A 19,428-nucleotide genomic window follows, 5' to 3' on the forward strand; every position below is an offset into this window, starting at 1 on the left:
CCCATCAGTAAGCCAGTCCTGAATCCATATGACCAAGAACCTGTTAATCCCATTAATCTTCTGGATCAGACTACTATAGGGGACTTTATGAAATGCCTTAGTAAAATTCATGTAGACCATATCTACCACCCTACCCTCATTGATCACCATCATCCCCTCCTCAAAAAACTGATTAGTAAGACATGACCTGCAGTGTACAAAACTATGTTGGCTGTTCCTTTCTCTTTCATATAGGAGTAAATCCTATCATGAAGAATCCTCTCCAATAGCCTCCCTGCCACCGAAGTGAGGCTCACTGGCCTATGATTCCATGTATTCTCTCTACTTCCCTTCTTAAATAAAGGAACAATATTAGCTATTCTCCAGACTTCACCTCTGGCCAGATTCATCACAAATATCTCTGTCAAGGCGTCCACAAACACCTCTTTCAATTACCTGGATAGATCCCATCAGGTCTGAGGATTTTTCCACCTTAATACTCTTCAAGAGCCCCTACTTTAAATTTCCCTGTTTTAATTTCGACAGATGCAAAGTACTCACAGTATCTCACCTACATCCCCAGACTCCAAGCACAAATTCCCTCCTTTATTCCTGTGCGGTTCTACCTTCTCCATGGTTGCTCTCTCGTTTTTAATGTAGAAAAGATTTGGGATTTTCTTTAATCCGAAGCCATTTTGGCTCCCCTTTTGACCATCTAATTGCCCACTTGAGTTATTTTGTCCTTTCTTTATATTCCTCAAAGTTCCTGTCCATCCTCTTAAACCTTACATGTGCTTGCTTTCTCTTTTTGAACAAATTTACAAACTCTTTGGCCTTCCAAAGTTCCCTTACTTTGCCATCCTTATCCCTCCTTACTGGAACATGCTTTGCCAGTTCTGAACTTCAATCAACTGGCCTTTAAATAACTCCCACATGTCAAATGTGCACTAAACCAATAACATTTACTCCCAGTGTACTCTCCCGCGATCCTGCCTAATAATGTTGCAATTTGTCTTCATCCAATTTAGTACAATCTACAAGGTCCAGCCTATTCAAAACATTCTTAAAACTTATGAAGTTATGATCACCATCCCCAAAATACTTTTCCAATGTAACACCAGTCACCTGGCCAGGCTCATTTCCCAACACAAGGTCCAGTATATTCCATTCATAGGTTGGAATATCCACAAACTGTTTCAAGAAACGTGGATACACCTCACAAATTCTGCCTTGCCTAAGCCTTTAGCATTGAGCAAGTCCCAGTCAATGTTAGGAATGTTAGTCACCCACTGACAACCCGGTTGTTTTGAAATTTTTCACTAATCTGTCTACATATCTGTTCCTCTATCTCCCTCTTGCTGTAGCTCAGTCCCATTACACTGCTTTCACCTTTCTTATTTCTAAGCTCTACCCATATTGCCTCAGCAGAAGAACCCTCCAGAAGGTTCTCTCTGAGTGCAGCTGTGACAGTCTTCCTGATTAGTTGAGCAACTCCTCCACTTCTTTTGTCTCCCTCTCAATCACATCTGAAACATCTAAAACTCTGCAACATCGAGCTGCCAGTCGTGTCCCTCTCACAACCATGTTTCTGCAATGACGGAAGCATCGATTTAGGCTCCAAGTTCACCTGCTTCCTCCACAATACTCCTTGCATTGAAATTAAAGCACATTAGCCCATCAGATTTACAAATCTCCTTCACTTCTCCCTGCCTGTCCTTCCTTTGAAACTTCCTGGTCCTAACCTCGACCATCCCATCCTCCTTCTAATTCCCAACCCCTGCTCTCTAGTTTAAAGCCTCCTGGCCAGCACTAACTCCCTATATTCACTTCTCAGGATTTAATTCCTTTTCCTACATGTGTCATTTGTGCCAATGGCTTCCAGCTGCTTGTCCTCCCCCTCGAGAATGTTCTGTATGGCTCCGAGACATCCTGGACCCTGGCACCAGGGAGGCAACACACCATCTTGGAGTCTTGTTTGTTGCCACAGAATCTCCTGCCTGACTCCCTAACAAACAAGTCTCCGATCACTATTGCTCATTCTGAGTTTTTCCCTTCCCTGCTGTGCCTCGGAGCCAGGCCCGACACTGCAGACCAGACCACTGCTGCTGCTGCTCTCTGCTGACTGGTCCTCCCCACAACAGTATCCAAAAGAGTATACCTGTTGTCGAGGGATATGGTCCCATGGGATTCCTGCACCCTGCCTACTCCCTTTCCTGGTGGTCACCCATCTACCTCCTGCATGTCCTTTAGGCATGACCACCTCATTGTAATTCCTATCGATGACCTTCTCACATCCCCGGATAATCCTGAGGTCATCCAGCTGCAGCTCCAGTTCCTTAACGTGGTCCATATGGAGCTGCAGTTGAATGCACTTACTGCAGGAGCACTGGAAATCCCCCTTTCAAATGGTGCCAGAGGAACATTCCACTATCCCGCCTGTCATCTCTACAAAATCAAAAAACAAAGGAAGAATTACACAGAAAAATAGAATGCGCTACAATGCTGAGAACTACATTCTTCATTATCTTTCCCTTTGCTCTATCAATTGTACTTGAGTTTGACTTGATTATATTTATGTATGGTATGATGTGTTTGGGTAGGATATAAAACCAAGTTATTCACTGTAATTCGGTACATTTGACAAATATAATGTTAAAGTACGATAAATCTGCTGCAATTAATCTATTATTGAAATGTCACTGAAACCACAGCAAAGTTTGAGTGCACCTACATTGGTATTACAAAGAGATCAAGAATATGTCAACCCCTCATCTTCAAAATAGTTCTACAGGATCTTTCACTTTCATCTGATTGGGCAGGCAAGGCCTTGTTACACACCTTCTCCTGGGCAAAGCACTGGGATGTCAGACTAGATGCTGCTGTTAAGTCTCTGGAATTGCAATTGGACTTAAACCCACAACCTCCTAACTCAAGAAACATGCTCCCACTATGCCATAGCCGACTCATCTCTTGCTAGGCACCAGTCTTATAGTTATCCTTTTAAAGCAGGTGAGGAGCTTAGACTGTTGTAGAGAGAGGTTGAAGATATCCATGAAAACTCCAGTCAGCTTGTCTGCCCTTGGATTAGAGAATGCAGCCAGGTACAGCATCAGGGCTGTTCATGCTTGTAAAGGATCTTTTGAAGTTCGCCTTGGAGAACTGAGATCACAGGGTCATCAGGGACTGTAGAGGTCCATAAAAATACATCAATATTCGCCTTATCGAAGTAAGAATAGATAGCATTGAGTTCCCCTGAGCATGTCACTTGAGCAATCTAATTTCATCTTTGAAAGTAATGGCGTGCCAGCCGTGCCACAGTTGCTGACTGTCCATCGGAGCCACGAGCTTAGTCCTGAAGAGTCACCACGTTTGCAGTGGCACTCGGATCTAGACTTCTTGTACGATTGGATCACCTGACTTAAACACCCAGATCTGGTCTGGTCCTCGGTAGATTGCTGACCACCTGATGCATCCAAGGCTTCAGGTTGGGGAACACTCGGACTGTCTTGGTAGGAACGCATTTCTCCTCCTCATTTTCCTCAGTGGTTTAATGGTACTTTTATTGTCACATGTGTGAGGAGATAAAACACAGTAAAATTATTTTCCTACAAACAGTCCAGCAGAGTATTGCCATATATATGGCAATCACCGATCAGCAAGTGGACAGAAATAGTTTACTCCGCCCGCATGCAAGAGGTGCCATGTTTTGGCACTATTTCCAAAGTCCAGTCTAGGCTCTAGGCAAGCCCCAGGTTGCTGCGGGCCTCCAACCGTCGCCTTCCTTGGATGCAACCTCTCTCTCCTCGCCCGTTCACCTTTGTGCTCTGGGGGAGCCTCCTGCAACCAACCATGAGGGCGTGGTAGGGTAGGCCAGACCCTGGTTCCCTCGTCTCTCCTACTGGTATCGCTCCTCGCCTGTCATGTCCATCATCACCGGCTCCATCTTCCCATCTTCGGGGAACGAGTAGGGACTAGCGGGGCAGCCTCCCCTTCCAGGCTGTGGTCTGCCAGGTGAAACGAGTAGGGGATGACTCAACAGCTCCCCTCTACAGTCCATCAGGTGTTGTGTACAGGCGAGCAAGGGCTGCAGCCATCTGGGAGCTTCAACCGCGTGCCGCCGACTGGAAGCTTCAGTTGCACATGGCATCTTCCTTCTCGCCCACGTCGTTCCCTGCGGATTTAATCACACTATCTCCACTATTCTTTCAAACAGCTATGTGAGATAGATCTTAGTTGCTTCCATTTTTAAGTTTTCAATGATAACAAAACAATCTAATCACCCTTCAGAGGAATGGGGAAATAAATTTTGTACCATTTGGTGTTTCTTTCTCAAGTATAATATCTTTAATTGTGTTAATTGGTATTTATTAGACATGTGTAGTTATGCAAAACACAATTATTAATAGTGACTGAGTTGCAGTTTGAATCAGACTACCAAACAAAAATAAGTCAGTATTTTTGAAAGTTCAAGAAAAATGTTTTCTATTATATATTTTTTTAATTGATTGCGTTCAAATCTCATGGGTTGCTTTTATTTGCAGATTCTACCACCTTGCCTTGCTGAAAAGACACACAGACGAAGTAAAACACATGATCTTCATTAGTTTTTCCAAACTAACATTCACAAACTAACTAACAATGTGTAGGAAAGAACTGCAGATGCTGGTTTAAATCGAAGGTAGACACAAAATGTTGGAGTAACTCAGCGAGACAGGCAGCATCTCTGGAGAGAAGGAATGGGTGACGTTTCAGGTTGAGTCTGAAGAAGGGTCTCCACCCGAAACATCACCTATTCCTTCTCTCCAGAGATGCTGCCTGTCCCGCTGAGTTACTCCAGCATTTTGTGTCCATTCTAACAAGGCATGGTGTGGTGGAGACGCCCCTCAGAATAAGGGAAGGGACTTCACGTCAGTGGGCCACATGAGTGGCAATGGTGTGGGGTAAAATTGTGATTTGGGAAAAGAATTGTATTCCATAAATACAGCACTCAGTAGCGAAGCTGAAGCCCTCCAAACTTCCAGGTTATTTTCCTGTTTTTTATGAAATATTTCCATTGTTTCATATCCTGTATTTTACAGAGGAATACAGAGCTTTATTTGTCATTCGGTACCGAGGTACCGAACGAAATTACATTGCAGTCATACACAAAAAAAAGAACACAAGACACATGACCCCAACACAAACGTCCATCACAGTGACTCCAAACACCCCTTCACTGTGATGGAGGCAACAAAACTTCCACTCTCTTCCCCACGCCCACGGACAGACAGCTCGACCCCGACCGACCCGCAGTCCCCGCAAGGGGATGGAAGTCCCCGCGGCCGAGCCGCACCGGGCGCTGAAACGTCCCGTGACCGGCAGCATCTCTGAAGTAGTATAGATCATTTATCCACTGGATGAATTTAAAAGGGAGTTAGATAGACCTCTGAGGGCTAGCGGAATCAAGGGAATTGGGACAAGGCAGGCATGGTTTACTGATTGTGGATGATCAGCCATGATCACAATGAATGGCGGTGCTGGCTCAAAGGGCCAAATGGCCTCCTCCTGCACCTATTTTCTATGGTTCTATGGTGTATAGCTAAAATAATGAGATGAAGCAAAAATAAATAAATCTGTGTTTACAAAGAAAAATATTAGATATATGTCCCTGTGTTTTCATGCCTTTTTTTGTGACATTTTTCAAGCAGGATTTCATCAAATCAGGCTAATTTATACCAGAAAGATTACATTAATTTTGCAATTAAATAACTATAGAAGCCAAATTCTGATTATGCTTATGATTTTTTATCATTTATCTCCCGATTAGATGGTTTTCTGATGTCTAAAGTTTTTGCAACACAACATGAGTAGCAGTGTCCATTTGGTCACGTGTGAATTGTGTGAATTAAAAGCAGAGTAACCGTTTTTATATTTATTGTTTCTTTTTTATTGTTTATATTTTGTGCTTGTGTGCAAGATACATCTTCTGGATGCACTGGGACGCATCCTCGGTGATGTGATCTGGGGTCATCGGGTGTTTCGGGTCTGACAACATCAGACATCCTGGCCCAGGCGACCCAGCCAGATTTGATCAGGCCCCGACTTGCGTCTTAAGTTTTCCATTGAAATATGAAATAATGAATAGAACTTAAAATCATGAAGTAAAAATCTAGTTTGCTCACCTATTTTATCGATGTCTCATTCAGTAGTCCCTCCCTTTTTTTTGACATCGTCAATTGCTATAACAGTTGTTTTTTTTGCACTCATCGCAATTTTTTTTTAAATTCACACAACGTGGTCGTTATGACCCTGAACTGCGGGCCTCGTGGTGGGTTACGTGCCGACATTTCGTAAGGGTGCTTAGAAATCAGTATAAGAGACAGTATCCCAGTGGTCATGTTGTAGGCACTCTGTGCTCTGAAAAACACTGTGTTCACATTTTCTTGCTTGGTTTTTTGGTTAGTAAAAATCTTTTTGAACCTTTTCGTTCTTTTCTCGTAAATGTGGCTTCTTGTTTACTATAGAAATGTTTACATTCCGTTAAACTTTCATTGCTTATTGCTATGTTGTCGTAAAGTGTGTGCCCTGTAGAGAAGGGAATCGAAAGTGATCTGGTCCCAGATAACGCCATGTCTCGTTGAAAGTATACTCCTGTCCTACACAGATGCTTTTGGTTCCGGGCAAATTTCGAGTAAATTAACATCAAATTCGATGAAAGGTATATATTATATTCTGTCTCATTTATGTATATATATTTTTTTTAAATTATAAATAAAAAATTCTCTTGTTTTTTTTCCAAATTTTGAAAGTATTAAACTTTGGTCCGTATTACATTTTATTAAAATATTAAAGTATTAAATTTTAATATATTTTAATATATTACATTTATAGCTGTGATATACAGAGCTTGCAGCGGGGGAAGAACAGCGGGGCTGGAGAGCAAAGATCTGCCCGGTAGAAGTTGGATGTCAAGGATTTGTGGCAACATCTACCGTAAGACTGATGAAGGACCTGGGGATCAGCGGACAAGCCCTTCGCCAGGCTATCAAGGAAACATCACAGGTGGCAGAGCGGAGTAGCCAGTGGCTCTGGCTGAAGAGGAAAGACCCCATCTGGTCTCCCAAATAAGCCGGCTAGGCAGATGCAGAGGGGGGTGGTTCTGGGACGCCAGAATGTACTGCTGAGCCTACTGGAGACGTCGTGGGTCCAATCAGCGAAATGTTGATGAAAGTAGGTGCCCACTTGATAACCCCAATGACGTGTCTGCCTAGCCTTTCTCAACATCGGAGGAGCATAGGTGAGTGCGTAAGCCCCCCATCACCACAGGGAGCAAGTTGACATTTGGCACTTTGGATTTCTAACATCTTGTCCTGTGTATTTGGAAACATTGGTCAATTTTGATCATAAATTAGCTCAAAAGGATTATAGGTAGGCCCATTTTTAATGCTGCGGTATTTCATTATAATTTAATAACTTTTAAATTTGGCCACCCATGTCGCAGGTTGGCACCCATATTTACGGAAACACTCATGTATGTATAGCCTCTGAGAATGTCGGATGATTTTTTTTGCATGGTTCATGCATCGTATATATTTATTTACTTGAATAAAGACTATTTTAAAATTAAAATAACTAACATTCTTAACTCTTGAGATTTACAATGATGACTGTTAGAGACAATATCATTTTTAACCAGGATTAGGTTTGTTTCAGCATTATTTGGTGGAAACTTAATAAATCACAGAACTACAGGAAAGATCATATATGCTATCTGCCCTATATCTCAACCTCCAACAATACAATCTTATCAGTGGTGTGAGAGTGTAATACCCATTCCCATAATCAACCCAACATCTGAAGGCATGATTGTCTCAAAATGCTCCCAATGGCTGTTTAGAGTCTTGGAGAGATTTGGATTTGGCAAATAAATTGCAGCTTGGGTTAAGCTATTATATCACTTGTAGCGAGTCTGATAGCGGATGGATGTTGCAGACGAAGTTTATTGCATGGTTCTAAAAACTCCGTGACAATCGCAACACTCAAACTGCAGACAACTACCTAACGTCTTACCTAAACAGAGTTCAACGCTAGACTGCATATCTCTCCCGCGCTGGCACACCTTGTGACATCGCTAGCCAATCTGAGGGTTCGAGCTCTTCCAGCCAATCCCTATGTCCTTACATGACCCCCCCCCCAGAACCCTCGGTACCGTACCTCACGGGCGCCCGGACCGCCCGGCCTGAACGCGTACGGAGAGGGGAGGCCGGTCTCGCCAGCGACAAAGGAGGCGGGGAGGGCCCCGCCGGTGAAGACGATGGGGGCGCCGCTGGAGGGGGAGGGAGGGGAGACCCTGCAGGTGTGGGCGATGGGGGCGCAGCAGGAGGGGGCAGAGTAAACACAGCCGTGGGCAGCGGAGGCCCGAGCGGTGGGAGAAGAGACGCAGCTGGGGAACCAGGTGGGCCGGCCAGAGGTCGGCCCCAGCGAGGAGGTTGGGCCACCAGCACGGGACGGTCCTGGTCCAAGTGGGCCGGTTTGAGCCGGGAGACAGAGACGAGCTCCTGACGGGTGCCTACTTGTAAAGTGAAGGTGACCGTCCCCCTTTTCAGCACCTGGAACGGGCCCTGGTAGACCGGCTGCAGAGGGGGGCGGTGGGAATCCCGCCAGAGAAAAACGAACTCGCAATCCTGCAAGTCCGCCGGTACGTGCACTGCTGTACTCCCGTGACTGGAGGCCGGGACTGGGGCCAGGGAACCTACCCGAGCCCGGAGAGAAGCCAAAATTGACGGGACGGACGACGGCAAGGGGGAGGATAAGGGAAGAATGTCACCCGGCACCCGCAGGGGCGAGCCGTAGACGAGTTCCGCCGAGGAAGTACCCAGATCAGACTTAGGGGCCATGCGAATGCCGAGGAGGACCCAAGGCAGCCGGTCGGCCCAGTCAGGGCCGGTCAGGCGGGCACAGAGGGACGCCTTCAGCTGTCGGTGGAAGCGCTCTACCATCCCGTTAGCTTGGGGATGATAGGCGGTGGTCTGCTGCAAGCGGGACCCATACAGCTGCGCAAGCACGGCCCAGAGGGACGAGGTGAACTAGCCGGGACGCCGAAACGGGCAACCCAATGTAACGCCAGGGCCCGTGCACAGGAGGCTGCTGAGGTGTCCGACAACAGAAAAGCCTCCGGCCAACGAGTAAAATGGTCGACCACCGTTAGGAGATGAGTGTAGCCCCTAGAGTAGGGCACTGGACCAACCAAATCCACGTGAATGTGGTAAAAACGGACGGGCGGAACCACGAAATTCTGGTACGGGGGCTGGACGTGGCGGTGGACCTTGAAGGTCTGGCACGGGACACAGGCGCGGGCCCAGGCGGCCACCAGCTTCTGCAGGCCGTGCCAGACAAATCGGGCGGCCACCATGGCCGAGGTCACCCGAATGGACGGGTGTGCCAGGCCATGAATGGCCTCAAAAACCTTATGCCGCAGGGCGGTCGGCACAACCGGGCGAGGGCGGGGAAGGGAAACGTCGCACCAAAGTGTGGTACCTGTGGGGCTGCACGCTACCTGGGCCAACCGCAACCCTGAGGCGGTGGAGGAGTATGCTGAGGCAATTCCTTCCAGGCGCTGAGCCTCCGCTAGCTCCTGGAAATCCACCTCGCCCCCCACCGCAGCAACAGAGGAATTGGCAGGCCGGGACAGGGCGTCCGCAATGGCGTTGAGCCTACCCGCGATGTGGCGAACATCTGTGGTGAACTCCGAAATGAGGGTGAGATGCCGTTGCTGGCGGGCCGACCACGGATCAGAAACCTTAGATCCGTGTAGGCAACAAAAGAGCAGCCCTCCAAAAAATACCGGAAATGGCGAACAGCTCAATAGAGGGCCAGGAGCTCCCTGTTGAAGGCGCTGAAAAATGCCAGAGGCTGCAGTGACCGTTGACCTGTTGCTCTAAGACCCCACCCACCGCCATGTCTGAGGCGTCCACCGTCAGGGCCGTGGGGGCAGCGGAGCGGGGGTGCACGAGCATGGTGGCGTTGGCAAGGGCCAGCTTAACCGTGTCGAAAGCCGCCTCTGCAGCTGTGGACCAGACCAACTCAGCGGGGTTACCCGCGAGGCATTGAAAAAGGGGGCGCATGATCCGAGCTGCCGCAGGCACGAACCGGTGATAAAAATTCACCATGCCCACGAATTCGTGCAAGCCCTTGATGGTGGTAGGGCTGGGAAAAGAGCGGACGGCGTCCACCTTAGCGGGCAAAGGAGTGGCACCGGCCGATGTGACCCGGTGACCCAGGATATCCACCGAGGACAAGCCGAACTGGCATTTGGACGGGTGGAGGATCAGGCCGTGGTCTTGCAGCCTCTGGAACACAGTGCGAAGGTGGACCAGGTTCTCTGGGACCAAACGACTGGCAACTAGAATGTCATCGAGATAAATAAAGACAAAAGACAATCCGCGACCCACATGGTCCATGAGACGCTGGAATGCCTGAGCCGCGTTTTTGAGACCGAACGGCATCCGCAACCACTGAAATAACCCGAACGGAGTAATCGTAGCCATCTTAGGAATGTCCGGTGGGTGGACAGGGATCTGATGATATCCCCGCACCAAATCGATCTTCGAGAAAACCGTAGCGCCCTCGAGGCTGGCTGAGGTCCTGTATGTGAGGGATCGGATAGCGGTCAGGCCGGGTGGCAGCGTTAAGACGCCGGTAATCCCCACATGGTCTCCACCCCCCAGATGCTTTAGAGACCATATGCAAGGGGGAGGCCAACGGACTGTTTGAAGGCCGAACAATCCCCAGTCGTTCCAAATTCAGGAACTCCTCCCGAGCCATGGCCAGCTTGTCGGGAGGTAGGCGCCGCACCCGGGCGAATACCGGCGGCCCCTCGGTAGGGATGAAGTGGACGACACCGTGCTTAGCAGAAGGGGCATCGAACCGCTGTACGAGGAGCTGCGGGAAGTCGGCGAGGACCGCAGCGAACTGACCGGGAGCCGTGGCGATGGCCTGGATCGACGGGCAGGGTGGGGTGGCAGGTGGAGGAGTAGCAGGCTCCATACTGCTAGCCGAGGGTTGTAGGCCCTTCCCGCGGACGTCTGCGACCAACGAAAAAGCCCAGAGGAAATCCGTGCCCAGAATGGCCTGGCCCACGTCGGCAACGATGAAATCCAATGGTAGGTCTCGGACCCGAAGGACAGGGACATGGCCCTCTTGCCGTAGGTGCGGATGGGACTGCCGTTGACCGCTATGAGGGACGGACCCTTCCTACCTGCTCGAACTTCGCAGTCGTAGGGAGGCATGATGCTAACGACCGCTCCCGTATCGACCAGAAAAATGGTGCCGGTACCTCGATCTGTGGCGTAGAGGCGGCGGTTGCGGCCGATCGAGACTGCCTCTATATTCGATCGGCCGAGGCATTTCCCGGAAAGGAGCACGGGGCCCTGCAATTTAGGGCTTCACTGCCCCACCGCTTGTGGAAAAAACACCAGCCGCGCCTGTGCGGCTCTGTTGCTTGGGCCCGCTGCAAAATGGCGGGTGCTGCAGCCCCGTCTTGGTGGGCTGACTGTAAAATGGCGGCCGATGCACCGCCATCTTGGCCGCGCGGCTGGTTGCTGCTAGGCCTCGAAACCCGATTTACCGAGTCGTCTCGTGTGGAGCCCTCCGTAACGAGCGTGTCGGCTTTCTCTGCGAACGCTACCGGGTCTTCGAAAGAGACGTCCGCCAACACTAACCTGACGTCCCGGGGCAATTTCTCCCGGTATGCTGCTTCAAACATCATGCACGGCTGGTGGTCGCCGATCAAGGTTAGCATCTCTGTCATCAGGACAGACGGTAGCCGATCCGCCAGCTCCGGTAAATATAGGAGCTTCAGGGCCTGCTGGTTTTGGCTAAAGCCAAAGGTCCTCAGCAGGAGCTTCTTGAGCCCCTCGTATTTCTCGGTTTGGGGAGGGTTGGTCAGGTACCGTCCCACCCGCGCGGCCACCTCGGGCTGTAGGCAGTTTACCAGATGGTGGAACTTCTCTTGGTCCTCCGCCACTTTCTTGAGGTGGAACTGGGACTCTGCCTGCACGAACCACAGGTGCGGTTGATGGGCCCAGAACGGGGGTAGGTGAACGCCGCTCGCGTTCGGCTGCCCTCTGTTCGCTACTACCTGCGACATGCTCCTGTGATCGTTGATCACGTCGGGGTCACCAATGTAGCGAGTCTGATAGCGGATGGATGTTGCAGACAAAGTTTATTGCATGGTTCTAAAAACTCCGTGACAATCGCAACACTCAAACTGCAGACAACTACCTAACGTCTTACCTAAACAGAGTTCAACGCTAGACTGCTTATCTCTCCCGCGCTGGCACACCTTGTGACATCGCTAGCCAATCCGAGGGTTCGAGCTCTTCCAGCCAATCCCTATGTCCCTACACACTCACCTTTAGCATGTATACAGACAAATTATTCGCGATCTGAGTATTTTCCATCAACACGTGGCACTCGCCAAGGCTGCCCACTGTCTCCGTTTCTTTTTGCGATTGCAATAAAGCCTCTTTCCATTGCACTTAGGTCAACCACATTATTTCAGGGCATTAGGAGAGGAAACATGGAACATCGTCTATACGCCGATGACCTCCTTCTTTATGTGAGCGACCCTACAGCTAGCAGCCCTGTAATTGTGTCCTTGTTAGATTAGTTTGTAACTTTCTCTGGCTATAAACTAAATCTCCAAAAAAGTGAATGCTTTCCCATCAACCCAGCCCTACAGCTCCGACAGGAATCCTTGCCTTTTCCCTTATCTCATGATGGTTTTATATATTTAGGAATACGCATTATTCACTCTTTTACATCTCTGTTTGAAGCTAATTATACACCTCAAGTTAGCCAAATGAAGGTTGACTTTGAGAGATGGCGTAGTCTACCACTTAATATGGCTGGGAGAGTACAGTCGGTGAAGATGACTGTACTTTCCAGATTTTTTTTTCCCAGTGCTTGCCGGTTTTCCTATCCGTCATTTTTTAATTCAGTTAACCAATCTATAACCTCCTTTATATGGGGCAATAAGGTTCCAAGGGTTCATAAGTGCATTCTCCAAAGAGGTCGTGAAGTAGGTGGACTGGGCCTTCCTAGTTTTATTCATTATTATTGGGCATCCAATATCCAAAAGATATTATTCTGGCTCCACCGACCAGATACAGACTGGTGTCTGCTTGAGTCACAGTCTTGTTATTCCTCGTCTCTCCCAGCTTTAGTATATTCCTCCCTGCCATTGAAACCCTCTCGATTTACATCCAATCCTGTCGTACTATCCACCCTCAATTTTTTTTAATCAATTTCGCTGTCACTATAAGCTCACATCAGCTTCAGTTCTGGGTCCCATTCACAGTAACCATTTATTCCCCCCTTCTACATTTGACTCAACCTTTAGATAATGGGGTTTGAATGGTCTTATGTGCATTAAGGCTTTATACACCGACAATATATTTGATAGTTTTGATAACCTGTGCAGAAAATATGACCTCCCACATAATCATTTATTTAAATATCTTCAGATCCGCCACTTTGCCATGAAAACATTTCCTTCTTTTCCTGATCTCCCGTCTGTCACAGTGTTGCATAAACTCACTGTTACCTTTGCAAATAAAGGACTGATCTCTGTATTATATTCTCAATTGATGTCTTTAGGAGAGTTGGTTGTGTGAGTGGGCGGATACATGGCAGATGCAGTTTAATGTAGATAAGTGTGAGGTTATTCACTTTGGAAGTAAGAATAGAAAGGCAGATTATTATCTGAATGGTGTCGAGTTAGGAAGAGGGGATGTTCAACGAGATCTGGGTGTCCTAGTGCATCAGTCACTGAAAGGAAGCATGCAGGTACAGCAGGCAGTGAAGAAAGCCAATGGAATGTTGGCCTTCATAACAAGAGGAGTTGAGTATAGGAGCAAAGAGGTCCTTCTACAGTTGTACCGGGCCCTGGTGAGACCGCACCTGGAGTACTGTGTGCAGTTTTGGTCTCCAAATTTGAGGAAGGATATTCTTGCTATTGAGGGCGTGCAGCGTAGGTTCACTAGGTTAATTCCCGGAATGGCGGGACTGTCGTATGTTGAAAGGCTGGAGCAATTAGGCTTGTATACACTGGAATTTAGAAGGATGAGGGGGGATCTTATTGAAACATATAAGATAATTAGGGGATTGGACACATTAGAGGCAGGAAACGTGTTCCCAATGTTGGGGGAGTCCAGAACAAGGGGCCACAGTTTAAGAATAAGGGGTAGGCCATTTAGAACGGAGATGAGGAAGAACTTTTTCAGTCAGAGAGTGGTGAAGGTGTGGAATTCTCTGCCTCAGAAGGCAGTGGAGGCCAGTTCGTTGGATGCTTTCAAGAGAGAGCTGGATAGAGCTCTTAAGGATAGCGGAGTGAGGGGTATGGGGAGAAGGCAGGAACGGGGTTCTGATTGAGAGTGATCAGCCATGATCGCATTGAATGGCGGTGCTGGCTCGAAGGGCTGAATGGCCTACTCCTGCACCTATTGTCTATTGTCTATTGAGATCAAAACCTGAACAAAATTAAAACTAGATGGGAGGATGACCTTGGTAGGGATCTGTCTGAGGAATGCTGGAAAGAAGCACTGAAAAGAGTCCATTCCTCGTCATCATGTGCAAGATTGGGGCTCATACAATTCAAAGTTTTACACAGGGTTCATTTAAGCAAAGCCAGGCTTGCTGACATATATCCGGGGACAGACGCTGGCTGTGACAGGTGCTCCTTCTCTCCAGCCAATCTAGCTCACGCATTCTGGTCCTGCCCCAAACTTGGTGACAGTGGTTTTTAAAACCATCAGTGAAGTCCTTGGGGTGACAGTGAGGCTTTGCCCGCTTGTAGCTGTATTTGGTGTAACAGGTGGAACTTTGGGTTTAAATGCAAACCAGTCTGACATCATTGCATTCACATCACTTTTGGCCCGTAGGAGAATTTTGTTGGTCTGGAAATCTACAACTCCTCCATCTGCTGCCGTTTGGCTGGAGGACGTAAAGTTCTTTCTAAAACTAGAAAAGATCAAATTTACACTGAGGGGATCTGTGAAAAAGTTTTATTCAAAATGGGAAGTTTTTCTGTCATACTTTGAGAGTCTAAAAGAACTACCCACTGACTGAGGGCACTTGATTGTAGTTGGGGATCTGCCTTGAAATATGTTTTACTTTTATTTATTTACTTATTTTTTGTTTACACAAGTGTTGATTACCTCACAGGATGAGTGTATTCTGAACCATCTGGTAGGCTGTTGGTATGTATGGGCCTGCGCCTTGGAAGAATGTAGAGGTTTTGCTGTTAAAATGTGCATTTGTATTTGTGATATGTTGTATTGTGAACACATCAGCTGCCAAGGCGTGTCCAGGGAGGGTGGGTGAGGGTTATTTTGTTGTTATATATAAAAACACAAATGGAGGGGAATGTAATGCACTACATCAGCCGTATTGTATCTTTCCTTCAATAAAAAATAAAAATAATAAAATGCTCCCAATGGCTCAAGTAATGACTTCTGAGGTTCACTCATAGAAAAGTACTTCTGGGTCTTTCCATGCTCTTTCACGAGCCCTCTGAATTATATGTGACAATCATTATGATTGTTCTAACTATGGGTTGCTACCCAAATGTAAAAGTTCCCAGGTAAGCCTGAGGGGAAGGTCCAAACAATGCGATACAGATCCACCACCAATTTTACAGCAATTTAGGGTCTAGCTCCACCTTTTATCTGGACAAAATTACAATCGTGCACTTGAAATCCTCCCTGGGAGTTGCCCCAAAAATGTGGCACCTAGGCTGGTTGAGGCAGCCGATCTCAACCTCATTGGGACTTCTGCGCCGATCACTGAGTCAAGTTTGCCTTCAGTCTGAAGAAGGGCCTCAACCCAAAATGTTACCCATTCCTTCTCTCCCGAGATGCTGCCTGAACCGCTGAGTTACTCCAGCATTTTGTGTTTACCTTCTCATTACAATAAATGACTGATTTTATCTGAAAGGCACATTGTGAGTGACAGGAAGAATAGGTTAATTGAACTTTGTGAATTGAAAAACATTAGCAGAGGTTGAATTTCCTGACCATGGATTTTAAAAGTACTCACATTGTCCAGTTCTTGCACTCTTCAGTTGGCGAAGAACTGCTTGAAAACATTCCTTTCTGACACTTCTCACAAATGCTATCTTTTAACTCTGTTCCTGATAAAGAAAAATTAGGAAAAATTAAGGGTGGCATGGTGGCGCATCAGTAGAATTGTTGTCTTACAGTGTCAGAGACCCAGGTTCAATCGTGAACACACTATCCTACACACTCTAGGGACAATTTACAATTGTACCAAGCCAATTAACCTACAAACCTGTACGGCCTTGGAGTGTGGAAGGAAACCGAAGATCTCGGAGAAAACCCACGCAGGTCACGGGGAGAACGTACAAACTCCATACAGACAAGCACCCGTGGTCAGGATTGAAGCCGGGTCTCTGCCACTGTAAGGCAGCAACTCTACCACTACGTCACCATGCCACCCCTACTTCTTAAACAAATAAACAACATTGCTACTACTCATTCACAAAATGCTGGAGTAACTCAGCAGGTCAGGCAGCATCTCAGGAGAGAAGGAATGGGCGACATTTCGGGTCGGGACCCTTCTTCAGCTCCCGAAGGGTCGCCCATTCCTTCTCTCCTGAGATGCTGCCTGACCTGTTGAGTTACTCCATCATTTTGTGAATAAATACCTTCGATTTGTACCAGCATCTGCAGTTATTTTCTTACATTGCTACTACTCAGTCTTCTAGGACTTTGCCTACAGCTAGAGAAGGTGTAAACATTCTCATTGAGGCGCCTGTAATTTCCTCTCTTATCTTTCTCAATAACTTGGGAAAGATCCCATCAGGCCATTTATGCTTAATGCCCTTCAAGAGGCCCAACACCACCTCCTCCTTGATCTCAAACAGCCGTAGCATGTTGGTATTCCCCCACACTGATCACACAATCATCGTTGTCCCTTTTGTACAAAGTACAGGCACCACGTTTCACGGATTACATTCCTGAAAAACAGCGCATCATTTTAAAATACGTAAATTAAACATATACATTTCAACATTTAAACAAGCGTAAATTTGACTGAAGATAGACATAAAGTGCTGGAGCAACTCAGCGGGTTGAGCTGCATCTCTGGAGAAAAGGGATAGGTGACATTTCGGGTCAGATTGAAGTCTGCAAACAGATTGAAGACAGTCTGAAGAAGGGGTCCAACCCAAAACATTACCTATTCTTTTTCTCCAGAGATACTGTTTAACCTGCTGAGTTACTCCAGCACTTTATATCTGTGGTATAAACCAGTATCTGTAGTTCTTGGTGTCTATGTAAATTTGACCACTTTATTTCAAAAATATAGCACGTACATTAGGTTTTGGTATTAACTAATCAAGCATGTTATTTCAAAAATGCATAAATCAAACACGCGTATGATGCCAGGTGCCTGTACTCATTTAGTACCTCGCCAACATCCTCTGACACTGCATAAATACCCTCATTTATCCTTGAGTGGCCCTGTCTTTTTCCTGTTACCCTCTTGTTTTTAATGCAGATAATATAAAACCTTAGATTTTGTATAATCCGACTCGCAAATGACATTTCATAGGCATCTTTTTGTCCTGCAAATTGCCCACGTCCTTCCATGCTTCCTTTATATTCCATAAGGTCTTGGCTGATTTCATCTTTATCGACATTACATACACTTCCTTTTATGTTGACCAAATTTTCAAGCTTTGTTCAATCAAGGTTCCCTTACCTTGCCATTCCTACTGGAACATACTGGCACTGAAAACTGAGCAGACTCCCACATGTCAGATGTGGATTTGCCCAATATTAACTGTTCCCAATTTACTCGAGCGCCTGCCAAATAAAGCTGTAATCTGCCATATCCCAAATTAGGGGACCTTTTCCCTAAGGTCCAGACTGATCCTTATTCGTGTCTTAAAACTTAAAGGAGGTGATCAGTCCCCAAAATGCCCTTCCACCCATTCCTTCTCTCCAGAGATGCTGCCTGTCCCGCTGAGCTAGTCCAGCATTTTGTGTCTATCTTCGGTTTAAATCAGCATCTGCAATTCCTTCCCACACCCCAGTCACCTGGCCAGGCTCACTGCCCCATACTGGGTCCAATATGTGCCCTCCTCGTATAGGATTGTCCACATCCTGTTTCAGGAAACCCTCTTGCATAAGCCTCACAAATACTACCCCATTTGAGCCTGAGGCCTGGATAGAGTGGAAGCAGAGAAGGTGTTTCCACCAGTGGGCGTCTCGGACCAGAGGCAGCCTCAAAATAAAAGGACGTACCTTTAAAAAGATGAGGATGAATTTCTTTGGTCAGAGGGTGGTGAATCTGTGGAATTCATTGCCACAGGCATCTGTGGAGACCACGGCATTGTGTATTTTTAAAGTGACAATTGACAGGTTCTTGATTAGTAAGGGAGTCAAGGGTTATGGGGAGAAGGCAGGAGAATGGGGTTGAGAGGGAAAGATAGATCAGCCATGATTGAATGGCAAAGTAGACTTGATGGGCCAAATGGCCTTATTCTGCTCCTATGTTTTATGAACTTATGATGTTTTGCACTGAGCAAGTCCCAGACAATATTGGGGAAGGTAAAGTCACCCACTATGACAAGTCTGTTGCTTTTGCATCTTTCTGTAATCTGTCTACATATCTGTTCCTCTAGCTCCTGTTAGCTAATGGATGACCAATAACTTAATCGATTGGCAGAGCAGACTCGGCGGCACGGTAGCGCAGCGGTAGAGTTGCTGCTTTACAGCGAATGCAGCGCCGGAGACTCAGGTTCGATCCTGACTACGGGTGCTGCACTGTAAGGAGTTTGTACGTTCTCCCCGTGACCTGCGTGGGTTTTCTCCGAGATCTTCGGTTTCCTCCCACACTCCAAAGACGTACAGGTATGTAGGTTAATTGGCTGGGTAAATGTAAAAATTGTCCCTAGTGGGTGTAGGATAGTGTTAATGTACGGGGATCACTGGGCGGCACGGACTTGGAGGGCCGAAAAGGCCTGTTTCCGGCTGTATATATATGATATGATATATGATGAAATGGGCCAAATGACCTAATTCTGCTCCTATGTTTTATAATCCCATTAGAGTGATTGCACCTTTTTTATTTTTGAGCTCAACCTTATTGCCTCAGTGGATGAACACTCCAGTATGTCGTCTGAGTGCTGCCATAACATTCGCCTTGGTTAGTAAAGCAATTCCTCCACTTCTTTTACCTCCCTCTCTGTTAAGTACAAAACATCGAAGCACTGGAACATTCAGCAGCCAGTCCGATCCCTTTCGCAACCAAGTCTCCATAATGGCTACAACATCACAGTAACCAAGCTCTATGTTCATCTGCTTTACCCACAGTATTCCTTGCTTTGAAATAAATACACTTCAGCCCATCAGTTTCACCCTTAATCCAGTAACCTCTTCCTGC

At 47.0% G+C, this 19,428-nt stretch overlaps 1 protein-coding gene across 5 annotated transcripts in view; it reads right to left on the reverse strand.

Moving 5' to 3' along the window:
• LOC144608194 (tumor necrosis factor receptor superfamily member 5-like) overlaps positions 1–19,428 on the reverse strand; it is a 94,063-nt gene that overhangs the window by 34,007 nt on the left and 40,628 nt on the right. For 4 of the 5 annotated variants that reach the window (XM_078425735.1, XM_078425732.1, XM_078425733.1 and 1 more), the window contains exon 6: positions 16,057–16,150. In XM_078425735.1, the coding sequence (XP_078281861.1) occupies positions 16,057–16,150 (94 nt within the window). Of the gene's footprint in view, positions 1–5,972; positions 6,068–16,056; positions 16,151–19,428 lie in introns of those variants that run through there. The other variant, XM_078425734.1, reaches the window with a different exon arrangement.

This window comes from Rhinoraja longicauda, chromosome 30 (assembly GCF_053455715.1).
Source record: "Rhinoraja longicauda isolate Sanriku21f chromosome 30, sRhiLon1.1, whole genome shotgun sequence".
In the NCBI taxonomy this organism is placed as follows: Eukaryota; Metazoa; Chordata; class Chondrichthyes; order Rajiformes; family Arhynchobatidae; genus Rhinoraja; species Rhinoraja longicauda.